The sequence below is a fragment of the Vipera berus genome (assembly GCF_964194415.1).
Source record: "Vipera berus genome assembly, chromosome: 5".
NCBI classification, from domain to species: domain Eukaryota; kingdom Metazoa; phylum Chordata; class Lepidosauria; order Squamata; family Viperidae; genus Vipera; species Vipera berus.
In genome coordinates this window covers 37,917,273-37,936,262 of record NC_138207.1, presented here as the reverse complement: position 1 = coordinate 37,936,262, position 18,990 = coordinate 37,917,273, and the positions used below count along the sequence as shown (strand labels likewise).

At 41.5% G+C, this 18,990-nt stretch overlaps 1 protein-coding gene across 2 annotated transcripts in view; it reads right to left on the bottom strand.

Moving 5' to 3' along the window:
* The window catches only part of GPC1 (glypican 1), a 230,513-nt gene that overhangs the window by 101,461 nt on the left and 110,062 nt on the right, over positions 1-18,990 (bottom strand). For both annotated transcript variants that reach the window (XM_081328830.1, XM_081328831.1), the window contains exon 2: positions 11,941-12,099. In XM_081328830.1, the coding sequence (XP_081184956.1) occupies positions 11,941-12,099 (159 nt within the window). The remainder of the gene's footprint in view (positions 1-11,940; positions 12,100-18,990) is intronic.

The window sequence follows — 18,990 nt, the reverse complement described above, 5'->3', positions numbered from 1 at the left end:
ACCATTTCATTTAAAGGAGAAGTATTGGGAGAGACACTGCTACTGACTGTACGAGAAAGAATGTTTTCTCTGACAAGGTCTGATTCCTGCTGAAAGCAGAAGTAACAGAATTACTTTTAGTTATTTTTCTAATACAGATCTGATAGAGGAGAATATTTGTACCTCAAGTTTGAAAGCACCAAGTTTGGTGCTCTCTGACTTGGTTGTTTTCTTGCAGACATTTCATTACCCAAACTAAATAATATTGCCAGTGCTAGTAGGGAGTCGAGTTTGCTCTCATTTTATATTCTGGTGCTTCCCTGCCAATGTTGGTCTTGGGGGTGCTTTGGCTGGATTATGTATTGTTAGCTAATAAGTGATGTTACTTAGTTTTGGTAATGAAACATCTGCAAAAAAACTACCAAGCTCAGAGAGCAGAAAAAGCACTAGTACTAGCATTTAAGACTTAAATACCGCCCCATAGTGCTTTACAGCACTCTCTGGGAGGTTTACAATGTCAACATACTGTCCCCAACAATCTGCATTCTCATTTTAACCAACCTAGGAAGGATGGAAGGCTGAGTCAACCTTGAGCCTTGTCAGGATTGAGCTCCAGACTGTGGGCAGAGTTTCCTGCAATACTGCATTCTAAGAACTGTGCCACCACTCGTCTATTCTATTGTCCTAGAATGGAACAATAAATATTTAGGATCACTTAATACAGCTCTCATCCCCTTCACTACAAAAAGAGCAGATGCTTCAGGCTGTCTATTAGCTGTTTCTTCCAAGAGGCATCAAAAGGATTTTTCCTTTGTTCAAAGGCTCTTCACTTCGACACAGTTCTTTACTTTTGCCATGCTCCTCTCTGGGGCAATATACAATGTTTGTCAGATTCCAAAACTGCTTCCCAAACAGCAACAGCAGAAGAAAGTATAATCATGCAACTTAATGTAATCTACCAAAAGATAAAGTTCATAAAATATTGTCTTTTGTATAGAGTTGGCGGATTTAATCTGAGAGTCCAAGATAAGCAAAGATTCTGCTATTTTTTTCTCCCAACCACTGAAATATCACCTTAATAATGCTTTCTTTTCATACTTAAATCTGTCAAGTCTATACAAGTGGTATGACAACACTGAACCTACTCAATATGAAACACTGTTTAAAACGCTGTTAATGTAAGTGAATCCCTTATTTATAAGTATTTCTTTGGGTTTGAAATATGATTCAAGAAAGACTGTTAATTTTTAGACAATGACAACTTCCAACTCAATCTTCCTTCCTCTTACAATCTGAATTAATGACCCACTTTTTCAGAATATGTAATTGTCTGCATAAAATGCCAGAGTCATCAATTTAAAATCAACAAACTTTCAAAAATTATATCCACTAATACTGTGCTAAGGATATATAATTATGTAATTTAGAATGAAAAAGCTTACAAATACTTTAAAATTTAAGGACTAACATTAGCATATCCTATAAATTACCCAGAGTTTTTAAAGAAATCATGGATATTTTTGAAATAGCAAATTAATATCTTCTCAAAAGGATTACAAGTGTCTTGGCTCCAAGCTTCAGTTACGGTATTATACTGTTAAGTTAACTGTGGTGGGAAGAGAGGAATAGTACAATATTACAATCAAAGAAACTGGGAAACACTTTTAAGACTTAACAATCAAGCTTTGATTAATATAATAACAGCTTTGTTCTGTTCAGTGTGTTTATCTTTTTTTCTTTGCTTCTTGATAAATGCCAAATGTACTAACAGACCATATAAAGTAATATCCAATGATCAGTCTAAGAGTACAAATGATTAATCACTCTCCCAAATACATTTTATCTTTAAGAGTTCCTCAGCCAATTCTAGATGTTGGAATCCACATATCTTAAAGTTGATGACGTTAAGGCACACTGCTTTAGGGAACTGAAGGATCATCCTAACCATATTTGCATTGGGGGAACTACTAAAGGAAGGACAGGGGATTTTCATTGCACTAATGCAAACAGCTTGTACAGTGTTGGATAAACTTCAATCCTACCAATATATACAGAAGAAATTTTCATAAAGTAACACTTGCCCACAGAGAGATAATTGAAGCAATAATTGAAAGCTTAGTCCTATATAAAAGTAAAGTGTCCCTAGAATAAACAAATCTTTTAATTTCATGGGCCTGTCCATCTAAGTTTCTCAGCAACAACTTGGAAATGCCTCTCCTCCTCCTCCTGCCCACTCCAAACTGGCCAATAACCTTGGTAAGAATCCTGATGATTCTTTATTCCACTATTAATAAAAGTCAGGGCTGTGTAATTTGAGATCAGGGATGGTTGATCAGGTGCTGCCATCTAGCTAGGCTTAGTTCCATGAATTATAGTAAAAATGAGGATTAGGAAATGTCCTTGCATTCTTTGAATTTCTTATCTTTCTATTCATAGTGGTAATTGAATTGTATTTTAAATTAAAACCAAGTTATTATTACAAAGTTTTACTGGAAATGTATCATCTTGCAAATATTAAGAAGTTTTCAAACTTAGGAAATTTTCTGCCTATACCCCAATGACTAGGCAGTGTCTGTCTTTCTGTCTGCCTGTCTATCCATCCATAACTTACATCTCCAAATAATCTTTTGACAGTGCGTGTACAACTGAATTTATTTACTTTTAAATATACAAACTTAAATGGAAAGAATTAAGAATTTGTTGCTTACTGATTGGGCATGGCACAGTTGTGATAGAAAGGTCTGGTCAATGTCCAGCAGAGGGCACACTTAGTACTTTTTGTGGAAATTTTTGAGAGCAAAGAAGAGGGATTTGTTTATATTTAAAGTGGGCACAATTGTTTCTCTTTCTAATTTACAGCTTTATATACTATAGAAATTTTGTGATTGTATTTAATGATCCTACTGAATTACTTTCAGAAAGTTCTCTAAATTTGTTCACAATCTAGGAAAACGTAAGCATTAAGCTTAGAACTGTCTGTAGCCTCTTGAATGTTTCTACTTTCTAAGTGGGCAGAAAACATTTGCCAGCAGGAAAGGAAAAATTGTCTAACGTTTGAGAATTCTTTTATAAGCTCTAGTTGTCAGGATGGTTTTATCACCGTTAAGTGGCAATAATAGAGCTGCTTTTTGTGTATCAGCAACAGTAGCAGCACAACAGTGTGGTAAGTCCTATATCGTTCTAATTCTAAAGCATTGTTGTTCATGTCTGTACATGCAAGATGAGAACAAGTACAGCTACTCCTGTGTATACAGAGCAAAAGTCTAGGCTTCCCCACCCAAAAAGAGCTATGAAAGAGCAAACTAAAAAAGTAGAGCAATGACTGAGAAAATTAAATACTTCTTTGAAACTGAGGTATCAAAACACAGTTGCTACCTGAATGAAACTGAACTCTGCTCTACCAGTGAATCTGACAGCAGGATATGCTCTTATGGGTTAGCAATACTGCACCTAAATATAATTTAATGGAACAAACAAAACACAGATACATAAGATTTGGCTTCTTTCTGCAAGCACCTGGCTCTCTTCTCTGGAACTAAATTGTCTCTCCCTCCCCAAGAGATTAGGACAGGTTCTAACCTGTTACTATTAAGACCTGGTTGTTCTAGGAATTCTTTGGGGACTGAATGTAGATCTATCCCCCAATGCACCCATAAGTGATTAGTTAGGGTTGACCGTATGTTCTTCTGCACAATGGAACAGACAAAGTTTAACATGTTAAGATATTGCTGTAAGTTGTTCCAACCTTTTTTACTGATATAAAGCATGCACTGCTTAGAGTTGATTGTGACTAAACTGATATATAAGCTTGAGAGATAAATTTCAAAAAGTACATTGTACCTTTAAAATTTTTATTATAAGATAGCATTTTTGTTTTACTGAACATGTGATTAGGAAAGCTTGGTAAACAGCAACTGCTCAGAATTCCCATCATCTAACTATTTATTTAAATTACAAAAAATTATAAACCCATATCAGCCTACCATAAAAGTTAAAAGCACCTATCTCTGTGAATTCACTTATCAAATCCACCCATCCATCCTTTTTAACTGAATATTACAGAGATAAACTGTTAAATTCAATGATCTGATTTATTTCTTCCAATTTGTGACTTAACACATTTAAAAAAGTTTATTCCGTGCTTTTGCTAATATTATTAATTACTATGTAAATTATGTAGGCCTTAATTGTTTTTAAAACGAACCACTTAAGAAGTATATGATTATCAGAAAAAGAAAAAAAACTATAAGAAACCATTATTCATTGCCATGGAAAAACTAATTGCATACTGTCAGAATTTCTAAAGCTTAATGTCATTGGATTCTGAAGTTAGCTACACAAAGAAAAAATGAACTAGCTAAAGGTCCTTTGCCCTTTCCTTTTCCAATCCCTTTTCCAAGCAGGTGCCATAAGAAGAATGAACAGATCACAGAAAACATTGGAAGACATTTTTTTTCTAAAATGCTGTTTCTAGACGAGTATTTTAAACCACGCTATAAGGAATCCACCTATATAAAGCAATGTGGAAGCAAGGTTAAAACAACCATTTTATTGCCTTCTGTATCTGGATTGAGACTGCTATGGAGGTAACTGCTAGAATTTTAGATTGTTAATCGGGAAATTTATGTACTGTGCTGCAGAGCAGGAATCCTCAACCTTGGCAACTTTTAAGACTTGTGGACTTCAACTCCCAGAATTCGTCAGCCAGCAAAGCTGGCTGAGGAATTCTGACAGTTGAAATCCACAAATCTTAAAGTTGCCAAGGTTGAGAACACCTGCTGTAGAGAACCATGAAGATGACCTTAGGGGAAAAAACTGCTCAGAAATCACTATAGTACATCAATAAAATGTGCAGAAGCATGCCTTGAGCCCTGGGAAAAGGTGTTAGAAAGCGACTCAAAAGGTGTTATGTATCCAAGTGCAGGCATCTGCATAGCAACAGCCACCAGGGGGCGTTGGCCTGGATGGTTTTGGCAGGAAACACAGTTTCGGCGGAAAACCTAGGGCCAACCCCATTGGCTAGCCGCCTGCCTGGCCAGGTATATTCTCCAGTACGAACCCCCCCCACACAATAAAGAGCTGAACCCGTACTCCAGCTGGCGTCTCTTCCTTGCGTCGGACCCACTACATTACAGTGGCGACGAAGGTGGGATCCTGCCGACAGAAAAGCTGAAGTCACTAGGGGAAACGCCGTGCATGCTGAAGGGAAAGAGGCATCTTTTCCTTTTCCCCCCAACGCGACCGCCAGCCACCGCGACCGGCCACTGCGAGCAACCGAGACCGACACCGGCCACCGCAACTCAAGACCCACAACCACAACAACCGACCAAGTGATGGCACGGACAGGACAACCCTGCGAATTCGACACCCGCCACCCCGAGAAATGGGCCCGATACCTGTCGCACGCCGAGGTGTACATGAGGTTTAACCAGATCTTGGAGGATGGCTCGAAGGCGGCCGCCCTGCTCTGCATAGGCAGACCTGCAGTCCTCGAGGTCGCCGCAAACCTCTTCGCCCCGGTGGCCATAGATACCATCTCTTACTGGGACCTCGTCACCAAGCTAAACGCCAACTTCCGGCCCCGCATATCCAAACTGGCTTCGAGGTCACAGTTTGAGAAGAGGGACCAGCGTCCCAACGAGCCCGGGGCCGAATACATAGCCGCCCTGCGAGAAGCCGCTGTCGCCTGAAAATGTTCGAACCTGGAGGAGCAGCTACAAGACAGGCTGGTTTGCAGCCTACAAGACACGAGGCTGCAGGAGCACCTGTTCGCGAAAGATGAGATCTCGCTCCAGGAGGCCCAGGATGCCATCCTGGCCCACAAAGCGGCCTGCGGGGCTGTCCAGGCTGTCCAGGAGTCCAGAACCGGCAGCCAGACAGCCAGCATCCACCAGCAAGCCATCTCAGCCGAGGACGAGGAGGACGAACAAAGCATCGACCTCCTCCGGCAGAAGCTGACCCCCGACCAACGAGGTGGGTGCCCGGACAAGCCCAAACCAGCCAACAACTCGCAGAAGTGCGCAGGCTGCGGCGGAAACCATGTGCGCAGCCTCTGCAAGTTCCGGTCAGCCACGTGTCGGGCCTGCAAGATACAGGCCACATAGCTGCGGTCTGTCGTAGCCGCCGCCCCCGAGAGGAGATCCATGAGCTGAGCCGGGAGGAGTCGCTGTTGAGAGGTACTGGGGCCCCGATCCAAGTTAAAATTGGCTATGTCGAGAGCCGGCTGGGCATACACCACACGGGTAGCCGCCGGCTGCTCAGACCCAAAATTAGATTAACAATCTGCTTGCAGGGCGTTCCCTGCAACATGGAACTTGACTCCGGCTCTGCGGTCTCCTTCATTTCAGATGAGATCCTTAATTACATTAACAGCCGGAGCAAGCAGCAGGTTCAATTACGGCCCTCAAATTTAGCGCTGACCGACTTCCAAAACACACCGGTCAAGGTAAAGGGGGAGGCCACCCTTTCTGTGGGGTTCAAGAGTCGCGAGGAGCACCTGGAGGTAGTGGTGGTAGAGGGCCGGAGAGCCAGTCTAGTTGGCCTAGACTGGTTTGAGGCCCTGGGAATCGCAGTCATGGGAATCCACTGGATCCAGGGAGAAACCATCGAGGCCGTCTGCAAGGAGTTTGCAGACGTCTTCGATGGGAAGCTGGGGAAGTACACAGGGCCCCCCATCGCGTTCAAGTTGAACCTGAGCGTCCTCCCCATTAGGGTCAGGCCGCGGCGAGTCCCTTTCGCGCTCAAACATAAAATCGAGCGCAAACTGGATAAGCTGGTGGGCCAGGGAATCTTAGAGCCCGTAGATGGGGAGAATGGGAGACCCCGTTAGTCACCCCACTTCAATGGAGAGATAAGGATCTGCGCTGACTACAAATGCTCGGTGAACCGCGCCTTAAACCCGCACACTTACCCAGTCCCCACGGTCAGCCACGTTCTCGCTTCCCTCCAAGGTAGCGCCATCTTTGCAAGGCTCGATCTTGCGCAGGCGTACCAACAGCTCACCGTCACCAGGGCAACGGCTGACACTCAGATGATAGTAACTCACAGGGGAGCCTTCAGGGTAAACAGACTGCAGTTTGGGATCAGCGTAGCTCCTGGCATTTTCCAGGAGATCATGGAAAAAACCCTCAAGGGCATCCCAGGAGTCTGCCCCTATTTTGATGACATCCTGATTGCAGGAGCATCAGCTGAAGAACTGGCAGGTAGGCTTAGGGAGGTTCTAACCAGACTGCATGCTGCTGGCCTCAAACTAAAGAGGGAAAAGTGCAGCATTGGTGTTCCTTCCACAGAATCTTTGGGGTTCAGGGTAGATGCCAAGGGAATTCACCCCATGGAGTCCAAGGCAAGGGCAATCAAGCTGGCACCCACACCTAGGAACAAAGCAGAGCTACAGGCATTCCTGGGTCTGCTCAATTTCTACCACACCTTCCTTCCACACAAGGCAGCAATAGCAGAACCATTACACAGGTTATTGCACAAGAAGGCAGCATGGACCTGGACCCCCATCCACGACCAGAGTTTCAGAGCCTTAAAAGTGCTCCTCTCAGACAATTCCACAGTGACACATTTTATAGAGTCCAAGCCCATTTGCATCGCATGCGATGCATCCCTTTATGGCGTGGGCGCTGTCCTAAGCCACCTGGAACCTTCAGGGGCCCAAATTCCAATCGCCTACTATTCCAGAACGCTGTCTGGAGCAGAGAGGAACTACGCCCAAATAGATAAGGAAGCCCTGGCAATAGTGGCAGGGGTAAAAATGTTCCACGATTATCTATACGGCAGAGAGTTCACAATTTACACAGATCACAAACCACTGCTGGGCCTGTTCACAACAGACAAGCAGATCCCCCAAATTCTATCTCCCAGAATGCTCTGGTGGTCCATCTTCCTTGCAGCATACAATTGCAAGCTGGTGCACAAGCCAGGGAAGGAGATGGGCCACGCAGACGGCCTACGTAGACTACCCATAGACACCCCAGAACCAGACCCGGCCCCAGCAACACAGATCCTAGCCCTGCAGGAACTACCAGAATGCCAAGGACATTGCAGCCAAGACAGCCTCAGACAACATCATGAGCAGGGTACACTCGTGGGTTTGCACAGGCTCGCAGGACAAGTCCCCAGGACCCAAATTCCAGGCATTCTTCACCAGGCGACATAAGATATCCACACATCGGGGTTGCCTCCTTTGGGGTAGCAGGGTCATCATCCCCACAGCATTCCAGGGCAGGGTGTTGGAGTCTCTGCACGAGGGGCATCCAGGGGTGGTCAGGATGAAGGCACTGGCCAGGAGTCATATCTGGTGGCCAGGGTTGGACAAGGACATTGAGGAACGGGTCAAGGGCTGTTACACATGCCAGAGATCCAGACCGGAGATGCCACACGCCCCCGTGCACAGGTGGGAGGCCACACACACACCCTGGTCCTGCATCCACATTGACTATGCGGGGCCCTTCCAGGGCCAACTGTTCCTAGTGGTAGTGAATAGCCACTCTAAGTGGTTGGAGGTAGCTCCTGTCCCAAACATGACTTCAGCAAGGACAATCCAGGTGCTCCGAGCCCTCTTTGCCACACACGGCCTCCCCGATGTAATTGTGTCAGATAACGGGCCTCAGTTTACCGCTAATGATTTCCAGGCGTTCTTGAAGGCAAATTGGATTAGACATGTCACTTCTGCGCCCTTCCACCCGTCGACTAACGTGCAAGGCGAACGGATGGTAAGGACGACCAAGGACGCACTCCGGTGCATCATCAGCGGGGACTGGCATCACAGGGTGGCAAAATTTTTGCTCGCACAACACACCACACCATGTGTTGCCACTGGAAAGAGCCCAGCTGAACAACGATGGGAACGGCGCCTCATCACCAAACTTGATCGGCTGCACCCTGACTGGGTGGCAACAGACACTGAGAAGCCACCTGCACATAGGGTGCTCAGCGTGGGGGACCCGGTTTGGGTAAGGAACTACGGGGCAGGACACACATGGATTCCGGGGACAGTGGTTGACAAAACGGGGCCTCTATCCTACATCGTAGGGGTGGAGGGGGATCGACACATCAGGCGACACATAGACCAGCTCAGAGGAAGGGCCCCTGAGTGCACCACACACGCCAAACCGGACAATCACAATCACACCCCAGATGAGGCCAGACCAACTGGGAACCACACGGACCCTGAACTAGAGGAAGATGGCCTCCTGCAGCCAGTCCTGCAGCAGCAGCAGGGCATCATCGGTGGCAGGAACCTGGCAGCCGGACTTAACCCAGCGCAGGAGCAACGCGAGCCAGATGTGCTGGGCCAGGGAGAAGCCACACCCAGACGGTCCACCAGACCCCACAGGACACCTGCGTACCTAGCAGACTATGTGTGCAAGTGATCTCAACTCGTTGTTATGTATTATGCATGCATTGTAAATAGTTATGTGTGTTATAGTTATTAAGGAGGTTCTTGTCTAAGGGGGGAGGGGTGTTATGTATCCAAGTGCAGGCATCTGCATAGCAACAGCCACCAGGGGGCGTTGGCCTGGACGGTTTTGGCAGGAAACACAGTTTCGGCGGGAAACCTAGGGCCAACCCCATTGGCTAGCCACCTGCCTGGCCAGGTATATAAGGAGGCCAAGTAGCCCTTGTTCTCCAGTATGAAACCCCCCCCCCCCACAATAAAGAGCTGAACACGTACTCCGGCTGGCGTCTCTTCCTTGCATCGGACCCACTCCATTACAACCTTAGGGGGAAAAACTGCTCAGAAATCACTATAGTACATCAATAAAATGTGAAGAAGCATGCCTTGAGCCCTGGGAAAAGAGAAGGTGTTAGAAAGCGACTCAAATGGAGTCCTCCCTCATTCTCTGGGGTATAAGAGAATCAGAAGGGAAAACACAAGCAGAGTTTCAAGATTGTTACTATAGCCTATCTCAATAAAACACAGTTCTAGTCTTCTTGTTATCCCTGAAGGGATAACTTGTGCTAAGTGTTTAGGGCAAAGACAGTATAGAAGAGTTTGTAATGGATTCTTCTTGCAGTGCAAGAAGACAAGGAGTCTCAGATGAGGAGACTCATGCTTAATGGAAGATCTGGGCTTCTAGCTGTCCTTCCACATTTTGAGTATATTGATCACACATCAAAGAACAAAGGTCTGGCCTACACTTCTCCCTTGAGTAATATATGTGTGTTTGTCCAAAATTACTCTTCTAGTGTCCAGTTATTTCCATCTAAAGTATCTAGCAGACTGTAAAGAAGGAAAAGTATGGCTCTGTCAGCCACTGAAAATCTCTTTATGAAATATTATTACATTATTTGACTTACTTGAATCACAAGCCAAATTATATCTGCAGCAGTGGTTAAGCAAGCAGAAACAAAACATGATGGAGTTAAAAAATGTCCTCATGGGCCCTATTAGAATGCATAGTTGTGACACAACAGTATTTTATATATTACTGTTTGATATAATAGTATTTTGTTCTTCTGAATACACATATGTTTGGGATAAGATGTCAAGAAATATAAATTAAAGAAATAAAAATAATACTTTCTAAACTACAGAAAAAACAGAGATTAGAAAACATATTGTAATCAGGAATTCAATGATAAAATCAATAGTTCAGTTTTTAAAAATTTAATTATCCTATAAAATATATTTTACAAGCACAATCTGTTTGCCAAGAACACTCTTCCACTTTCATCCAGGACAAGAAACCAGATTTGTATGAGTGTCTTACGTTATAAAAAAGGCAGACTATAATAGTCTTTAAAATATGAGTCTCGGGTATATTCATATTCAACATCAAAAAGCAGCAAAAAAGCCGAAACACTAGCATTACATATAGAAATGTCAAACAAGCAGCGAGATGATTGCGCACGGCAAAACGCATGCTCCACACAGGCAGGATGAGTGGAGAGAAGCAGAGCGCTAAAATTTAAACAGCTGTCAATGAGTCCGACAGAAACAAGAATGGGGCAATTGATTATGGGAGGGCGGGAGCTGAATAGACCCGTAACACGCTCATTAGCTAAATGATTGGCTTTGCAGAGACTATAAGAACGTGTTTCTCAATTCTGGCTTAAACTCTGATGAAGTTTTAAAGCTAAGTTTTAAATAAAATTTTTACTCTTGATGATCTGTGCTTTTTGATGTTTAATATATATATATATATATATATATATATATATATATATATATATATATATATATATACACACACACACACACACACACACACACACACACACACACACACACACACACACATATATATATATACATATACATATATACATATGTACATATGTATGTATGCGCCTGTTACTTGTCCCAGCTTCTGCCAACCTAGCAGTTCGAAAGCACGTAAAAATGCAAGTAGAAAAATAGGGACCACTACGGTGGGAAGGTAACAGCGTTCTGTGCGCCTTTGGCATCTAGTCATGCCGGCCACATGACCACGGAGACATCCTCGGACAAGCGCTGGCTCTTCGGCTTTGAAACGGAGATGAGCACTGGCCCCTAGAGTTGTAAACGATTAGCACGCATGTGCGGGGGAACAGTACATTTTAAATTCACTATCCTGTTTAAACAGATTCTGAATTTGGCTGTGGCAAATAGGGATAAAATATAAATATATTTGTATGTATATCATTTCCTGTAACGAGTCAGATGTACACTTGACTTTCACACTTTTAGACCGAGAAAAAAGTACTACAGCTACAACCTCTACTGTTATCAGAATACAGAAAGATCTGTTGTATTACTAAATCTGCTTTGTTGTATTTTATTCCCTGTTGGGGAATTTTAGACCAAAATTATTTTTGTTTTCTTACCTACTACTACTCATTCATCTGGCCTGGGCAGTTAATTTCTGTTTGCACTCTAAATCGAATACAATGAATGCATATAAAATAAATGGATACCAAACTGCATGTGAGGTTAGCTAGCATTCCAAACTATATATATTCTTTATTCCTTACCATCAAAGTTCTTGTGCTGGGCTGTGAAGATTATTTGTACTGATCGTGTGGCCTCCTTCAACATGCCTTCAAATTCACTCCTGCTCTTGTTGGCAAAGTTCTCCTCCATCTCACTAGTACAGCAAGTATAACCTTGTGGGCAAATTCTCAGATGTTCTCCTGGTGGATGGAAAGAAAGGGAAAAATAGGTAACTAGGCAAATCATGTGAAATAAAAATGAGTAATCAGAGGGCTTTGTGACACTTTAAAGGGTAAACCAACTTTATTATTATTGAAACTGTCATGGATGACATCTGTTTCATTAGATGACTGGAGTAAGTTCCTGTGGGAAAGTTTTAATAAATAAATGCAACTGAATAAAATTGGGGGGAGGAGGAGGGGAAGAGTGACAATAAGCAGGATTGCTTTGAGGGATGAGAAACACAGAAAGAAGTTGCTTTAATATACTTTAATAAACAAAGTCTTACTCATCAAAATAAGTAAAATCCTGCGGCTCTCCAGGCCAGAAACTCTTTTATTGCATGAGATTTATAATCCTGAGGTTTATATACATAGTTTATGGAGTTTGGGAGAACACAGAATAGGAAGGGTAAACAGGGAAAATAAGAGATGAAATACAGTGCTCCTTTGGAAATGACAACATGTGAAACAATGGTTAATGTTTGATGTGGATAATTTATATAGTGGTTACCATTAAAAGAGTTTCTACTATTGAGTGCATGTATATGAAAAAGATTATACACTATAGAAAATCAGAAATTAGAAATGAGGAGCAAACACACGTCATACTCTTCCTGTTCCCTTGTTGACAGGAACGCACAAATAAAATTATGCCTTGAAAATGGTATCTACCCTGCCCTAAGATAATTTAGTTTCAAAGAAGTCAAAGATGATGTGATTTTAGAGCCATTGCACAATCCTGACAATGCTTTTAGAGGAGAACTGTCACAGCATAAACTGAAACATATGTTTTGTTTTGGCTTGTCTGGTTCCTAAGCAGCCTTTCAAATGGGAATGAGGCCATCAGAACCCATACACATTCCTCCTAGCCTCTTCCTTTCAGCACTGGGAGCCTCAGGGCTTGCGTTCTTGGAGACATGATGAATCTGCTTTGGTCTGTAATTCACTGTGTAAACTGTGGAGCTGGAGAAAATATTGTCAGTGATATTTCAGATAGGTTAGATAAGTGTTTCTCAACCTTAAGAACTTTAAGACCTGTGAACTTCAACTTCAAATCCCAGAATTCCCCATCCAATCATGTAGACATATCTTTAAAGCTGCCAAGATTGAGAAACAATGGCTTAGACAGATAAGCATAAGGGGTTATAGCTAATGTCTGCCAGAATCTTTTCTCAATAGGACACCATTCTACATGATGCATGTCTAACCATCTCTATAGCTCTATGACTTCTTCCTGGCATTACGTGGCTTAGCCAGGGAGACTCTTTGTGGTACTTTTTCTAGAACTGTAGACACCTCCTGGAAAAGCATACAATTTGTTCTGAGTCACAGGAGTCGCAATACGATCCCCATGCCCCACAACATGCTGCAGAATTTTCTTCAAAGACTTCCTTCACTATTTTTTTAAAAAACTTTTTGAATTAATATTTTTTATTTTTAAAAAATACATAGGTTGCTAAAAGGCTTCCCTAGAAATAAATCAATTATAAAAAGGTATATGATTGGAACCCAATGGTTTGTTGGAAGAAAGCCAATTTCCCCTCTCTGCCTTCAGTCTCCTGGACAGATGTAAACAGGGTGGTAGAGAGCATCCTAAGGGACTAAAATGCAGGCAGGGAGCGGATTCATCTGGTATACAAATGATTGTGATTAGTCATTCCTCCAAAAAACCGTCATTTTCCTGACAGGCAAATTCCATCAATAATGGCAGGAATTTTGTGAGAATGCCTATATCATAATTTGAAATTTAAGTTATTGTATTCATTGGCTCAGAAATATTATTTATCTCTGCTGTTTACTGTTTTGGATTCTAAAGGCATCTGACAAATGACTATCATGTGGAGGATTATGGCTTTTAAGAAAACATGCTAGTTTGAAAAGATGTTACGAGACTCCTCCTAATTTTTCTCATTCCTAAGAAGAATCAGAATCCTCTACCTCACAAGGAGCATTGAGGATAAATATTATTTTAATGACTGGTAATGGTAATCAAATGAGGAAAAAGTATAGATGGAGAAAGAAATGAGGTTAAAAATTTCCATCAAAATACAGCTCACCCATTTCAAACATACTATCAAAAATGCATCAGTGTTTCCTATGGTAATAGGAATATACAGGCTTTTCCAAATATAGTTGCAAAACTGATCTTGAAAAAGAGACAACAGCCTTTAAGTCTCACTGTCAATAGATGGAAGTGGCAGAAATGTGTGTTTCCAATCCAAATCAATTTTTCCTCAACTGCCCCTTATTTTTGAAAGAAAGAAAACAGAGGAATGTTTTGTTTTAGTATTAACTAGCTGATTGCTGGATTTCAATTACAACTAACTTTATTTTCATCTAACTTTATTTTAAAGTTACCAAACAATAGGGTTACGTCCAGGGTATACTAAACAGGGCATCTCATGTATTGCCTTTGTGGGCATTGCTTCCAAATATTTGTTATTTTAGATTCTGCTATTCAGTGAGGAACCTTTTCAGAGCAATTATCAATGTAAAATGCAGCAGCCAAAAATAAAGGTGGTAAATAAAACATGTTGGCTATTAAAAATATAAGTATATGTATCAATTATTAAACATTGGAAAAATGAGAGGGTGCCAAAAATATAACAACGGCTAGATGAGCTTTAAATAAAGTTTGCTTCATCTGTAAATTGCCCAGTTGAGAAACCTATTCCTTCATTTTGGCATTTGGCATCCCTCTGAAGATCTCCGATTCTGCAGGTAGATCATATTGCACAAAAATATAACAATCTGGGCTCCTCCCCCCTTTATCTCAACTAAATGCCCCTCTCAAATCTTATGTCATTCATACCAACAAAATATTTTTAGGATGATGTCAGACACCCCCCCAAACAAAATTAGGAAGAAATTGTATAATGAACAGCAATAATAATATCAGTTAGACCTATGTACCCTCCATAGTGCTTTATAGCACTCTCTGAGCAGTTTGCAAAGTTAGCATATTGCCACCAACAATCTGAATCCTCATTTTATTGACTTTGGAAGGATGGAAAGCTAGTCAACCTCGAGCCTTGTCAGCACTGAACTCCAGACTGTGAGCAGAGTTAACCTGCAATACTGCATTCTAGCCACTGGTCCACCACTGGTCTATTCTTTTGTCCTAGAACAGAACAAAGAATATTTATCTAGTTTCGTCTAGAATTTAAAGCAGAGTTCCCCAATCTTTCCAGCTTTCCAGCAGCAGGGGGAGAGGGGAAGTGTTCGCCTGCTGCTCACACACATGGGGACACATGCATGCATCTCTGTGTTCGTCTGCCATTTACGTTGTCCAGTTGCAAACATCTTACAGCCTACTAGTGGGCCATAGTCCAGGTTTTGGGGACCCTTATTTTAAGGCACCAGACTAGAAATCAGGAGACTGAATTCTAGTCCCATCTTAGCCATAAAAGCCAGTTCACTTCACAAGGTTGCTGTGTTGCGGAAAATAGGAGAAGGAAGGGGTGTTGGATATGTTCGCTGCCTTGAGTTATTCATAAAAATAATAAAAGGCAAGATACAAATTAAACAAACAAACAAATAAATAGAATTAGTTAACATATCCAATAAAAGCTAGTCAGTTATTGCCTTAGCAGCTAATTAGCAGATTTATCTTTAAAACAGACTACATAATAGGACAATTTGTTTATATTATTAAACATTTCTTCCAACTCATTTAGAAGAGTATAAATGTGGCATTGGGTATTATAGCATTGCAATCTGAAAATAAGCCAAAATGTCACATTTTTCCTTGCAATATTCATTGCATTCTTGGTTTTGATCATTTGACTTCATTTTTTTTTTAAAAATTCTCTCTTGATGTAGTGGAATTCTAATGTGGGAAAACTGGGTAACAGTTGGTGATGCTGCTGGTGGTAGTGTGCGCTTTTTTTTTGCATGCAATCTACCAGACTGGTAGCAGCTTTTGCACTGGGATCACAGCCAGGATCTCACAATGATTAACAGTCAATGATCCGAGGGGCAGGGCAACTATTTCTATTTCCAAGGCCACAGCTGACTAAGCAAAAAGGCTATGCTGATTGGAATGAAAATTTCTGAGAGCAATATAATGAAAGGATTAACAAGAAAGAATCACAGGTACAGGAGGGGAAATAGTTCTCCTAACCACAGATTTCCTCTGCATGTATAACATTTTGCTCATACGGCTTGCATTTAGGGCAGGAAATCAGACAGAAAGCAGCTGAAAAATTCACTGGCAAGTGGGCCACATTTTCCTCCCCCAAAGAAGACAATTTGACATAAGGAATGCCAGAGGGGTTTATTTCAGAAATAGCTGTAACCAGCATAACCAAACCTCACTTATTTTTGCAAAAATCTAAGCCCTATTATAACGATACAGTATGAGATACTGAGACAAAAAGAGACAAAAGTAACTAGAGAAGCCACGTGTTCTGAGTAACCAGCTATAAACTAAAAGGTGCTTGATTTTCCCCTGTGGGTAAATAGAGGCTGCTTCAGGAAATAGGAGGCAGCCTATCTCCAGCAGCAAACTCACTGAACAGGCTAAGAGGAATCCAAGAGCACTAAAAGATTAAAAAATAAACACCTTTTAAACTTAATACAGAGGAAATCATTTGCTGTCTGTAACATAAGCCATAAAAAGACAGCTTTGATCAATAAATAAATTTGATTTACATTAGCTTTGTACAATTGGACAAAATCCAGCTACAAAAGCCATGCTTGCTTTTAAAATCTGCATATTAGAAACTGGGGGTTGAAAAGGAATAAAACCTAATATAATAGATCAAAGTCTGACATCAAATGTTTTGTTTTGCCCACTTCTAACTCGTGCAAGTCTAAGAGATCACTCTCTTTGGTGCACTTAACTCCCATTATATCTCTTGAAAATGTTGACAAAAAGAACACAGTAAGTTCAGTATTGGCTTAATTTTTGGTTGAACAGTCATCAAGGAATGGATAATGTACACCAAGAATTGTCTGACAGCAATACATGGGAAGAAAAGTATCTTGCACACACATACACACACAAATGAAATACCCATTTTCCATTGTCAAAAAAAATTAAACACCAAGTCCCAAATAAACATTGCCAAATATTAACAAACTTCCTTTGAAAATGCAGATACAAAAATGGATCAGGATATATAAATACGGAAAAAAACTGGGGAATCCTTTCCTAGGCAGATCAAAGCCATTTGGCAAACTGAATTTTGCAAATTGATCCAATTGCCTTTAGCTCTGCTACTAAATCAAAGATTTTCAAGCTTGGCTAGCTATGCTTGGCATCTAAAGTATCTGTTCACTGCTAGCTATAACCTTACTACCAGAAGCAAATTCTTATCTGTTGATATCATACTGATTTGCAGTGGCACTATGAACACCTTCCAAAAGTGTTGTGTAAATGAAGCAAAAAAAGAGGGGAATCCCTGCTGTGTGAAATTCAGGCAATAATTTCCAGACAAATAGTTATGTTAGCCCTTTGCAGCAAATGCAGCAAATTTTTTACTGCATCTTAAAGAAGAAGGTTATGATTATATAAGCTTTTTGTATGTTATTAAAAACTGACTACTTCAACAATGTGCAGATACAGTTCTCTTTAAAAATGTGAGCAGCAAGACCAAGCATGTACTAAGTTCCTAATATAGTTGTCATCTTCTGAATCAATAATGGTGATGTCATAGGTAGATGTTCCTAGGCACCTGTCAAAGCCACAGACCTCCATGGAACCTCTGTGCCTCCTTAAAAAATTTCCCTGCTGCTGCTCTTGCATCCTTACTTGCTATTTGTTTGCTTGTCTTCTTTAGGAAACCAAATGGTAACAGCACTGATTTCTCTTAGATTCTGCACAGATTTGAGCCAGAGGGAAAGGACAAGAGAACAGCTAATGAGGAATGAATCCATTCCAATAGAAGTGCATAGGTCCTTTGTTTCACTTACAGTTACTTAGGTTTCTGTGAATATACACACAAAGACAATTTGGGTAGTTGTTGGAGCAAGCATGTTGAGCTTTTCAGAGGACAAGGCTGTCTCAGTGGTTCACAGAGGAATATGTTGTTCATAAGTAAACCTGCTTCACCAAGTTGCCTTTTGAACATCTTACCAACCTAATATCAAAATACCTTGTCATAAGACGTTTCTTAAACAAGAAATGGGTAGTAAAGCAATTTAGTAACTATTGCTAAGCTGATCCAATTTTTAGCTAAGTAAGACTCATCTTCTGGAGACTTCCAGTCTTGTGCACAGCGTTGCAGTTGAGGGGTTCAGGACTCCATGCGCTCTGGCTGAGTTCTTCCTGTTAGGGGAGCCTAAATGTGCCAGAAGCCACCCCAGAGAGAAGGCAAAGAAGGGAGGAAGTCCCGGGGACCTCAGAGAGACAATGGTCGACCCAATCGGTCCAGGAGAAGCATTCCAGAAACCAACAGGAGACAGGCTAGCCTAACTTCAGAGTCTAGCCCAAGCTGTAAGTAACCAAAGTCAAAAGCACTACTTTAAGCTGATCGTAAACAGCATGCTTGAATTTGGGTAAGAACATCGATTTTCTCTATCCTACCTATCAACTTTCCTGAAGGGGAACAAAACCCCCAAGAAGCAAAAAAAACCTCTGAAAGTGAAGGAGAGGGATTTTTGCCCCACCCTTTTGCTAATGGAAGCGGCAAATTAAACCTTTTATGGAGGACCAAAATCTGAAAAATAAACCAGTGCTGACATCTACTGGTGGATAGACTATGACAGCTATGGCTTTCATGCAGGACTTGGTAAAATCTGGAAAAAACTAATCTGTACTTGTGACCTTTAAAGCTTTAACAGTAGAGAACAGCTGTGACAAAAAAGAAAATAATTTGGGTTGTAGATAAAGTGAGACTTACAAACTTTAGGGAACAAAAAAAAAGA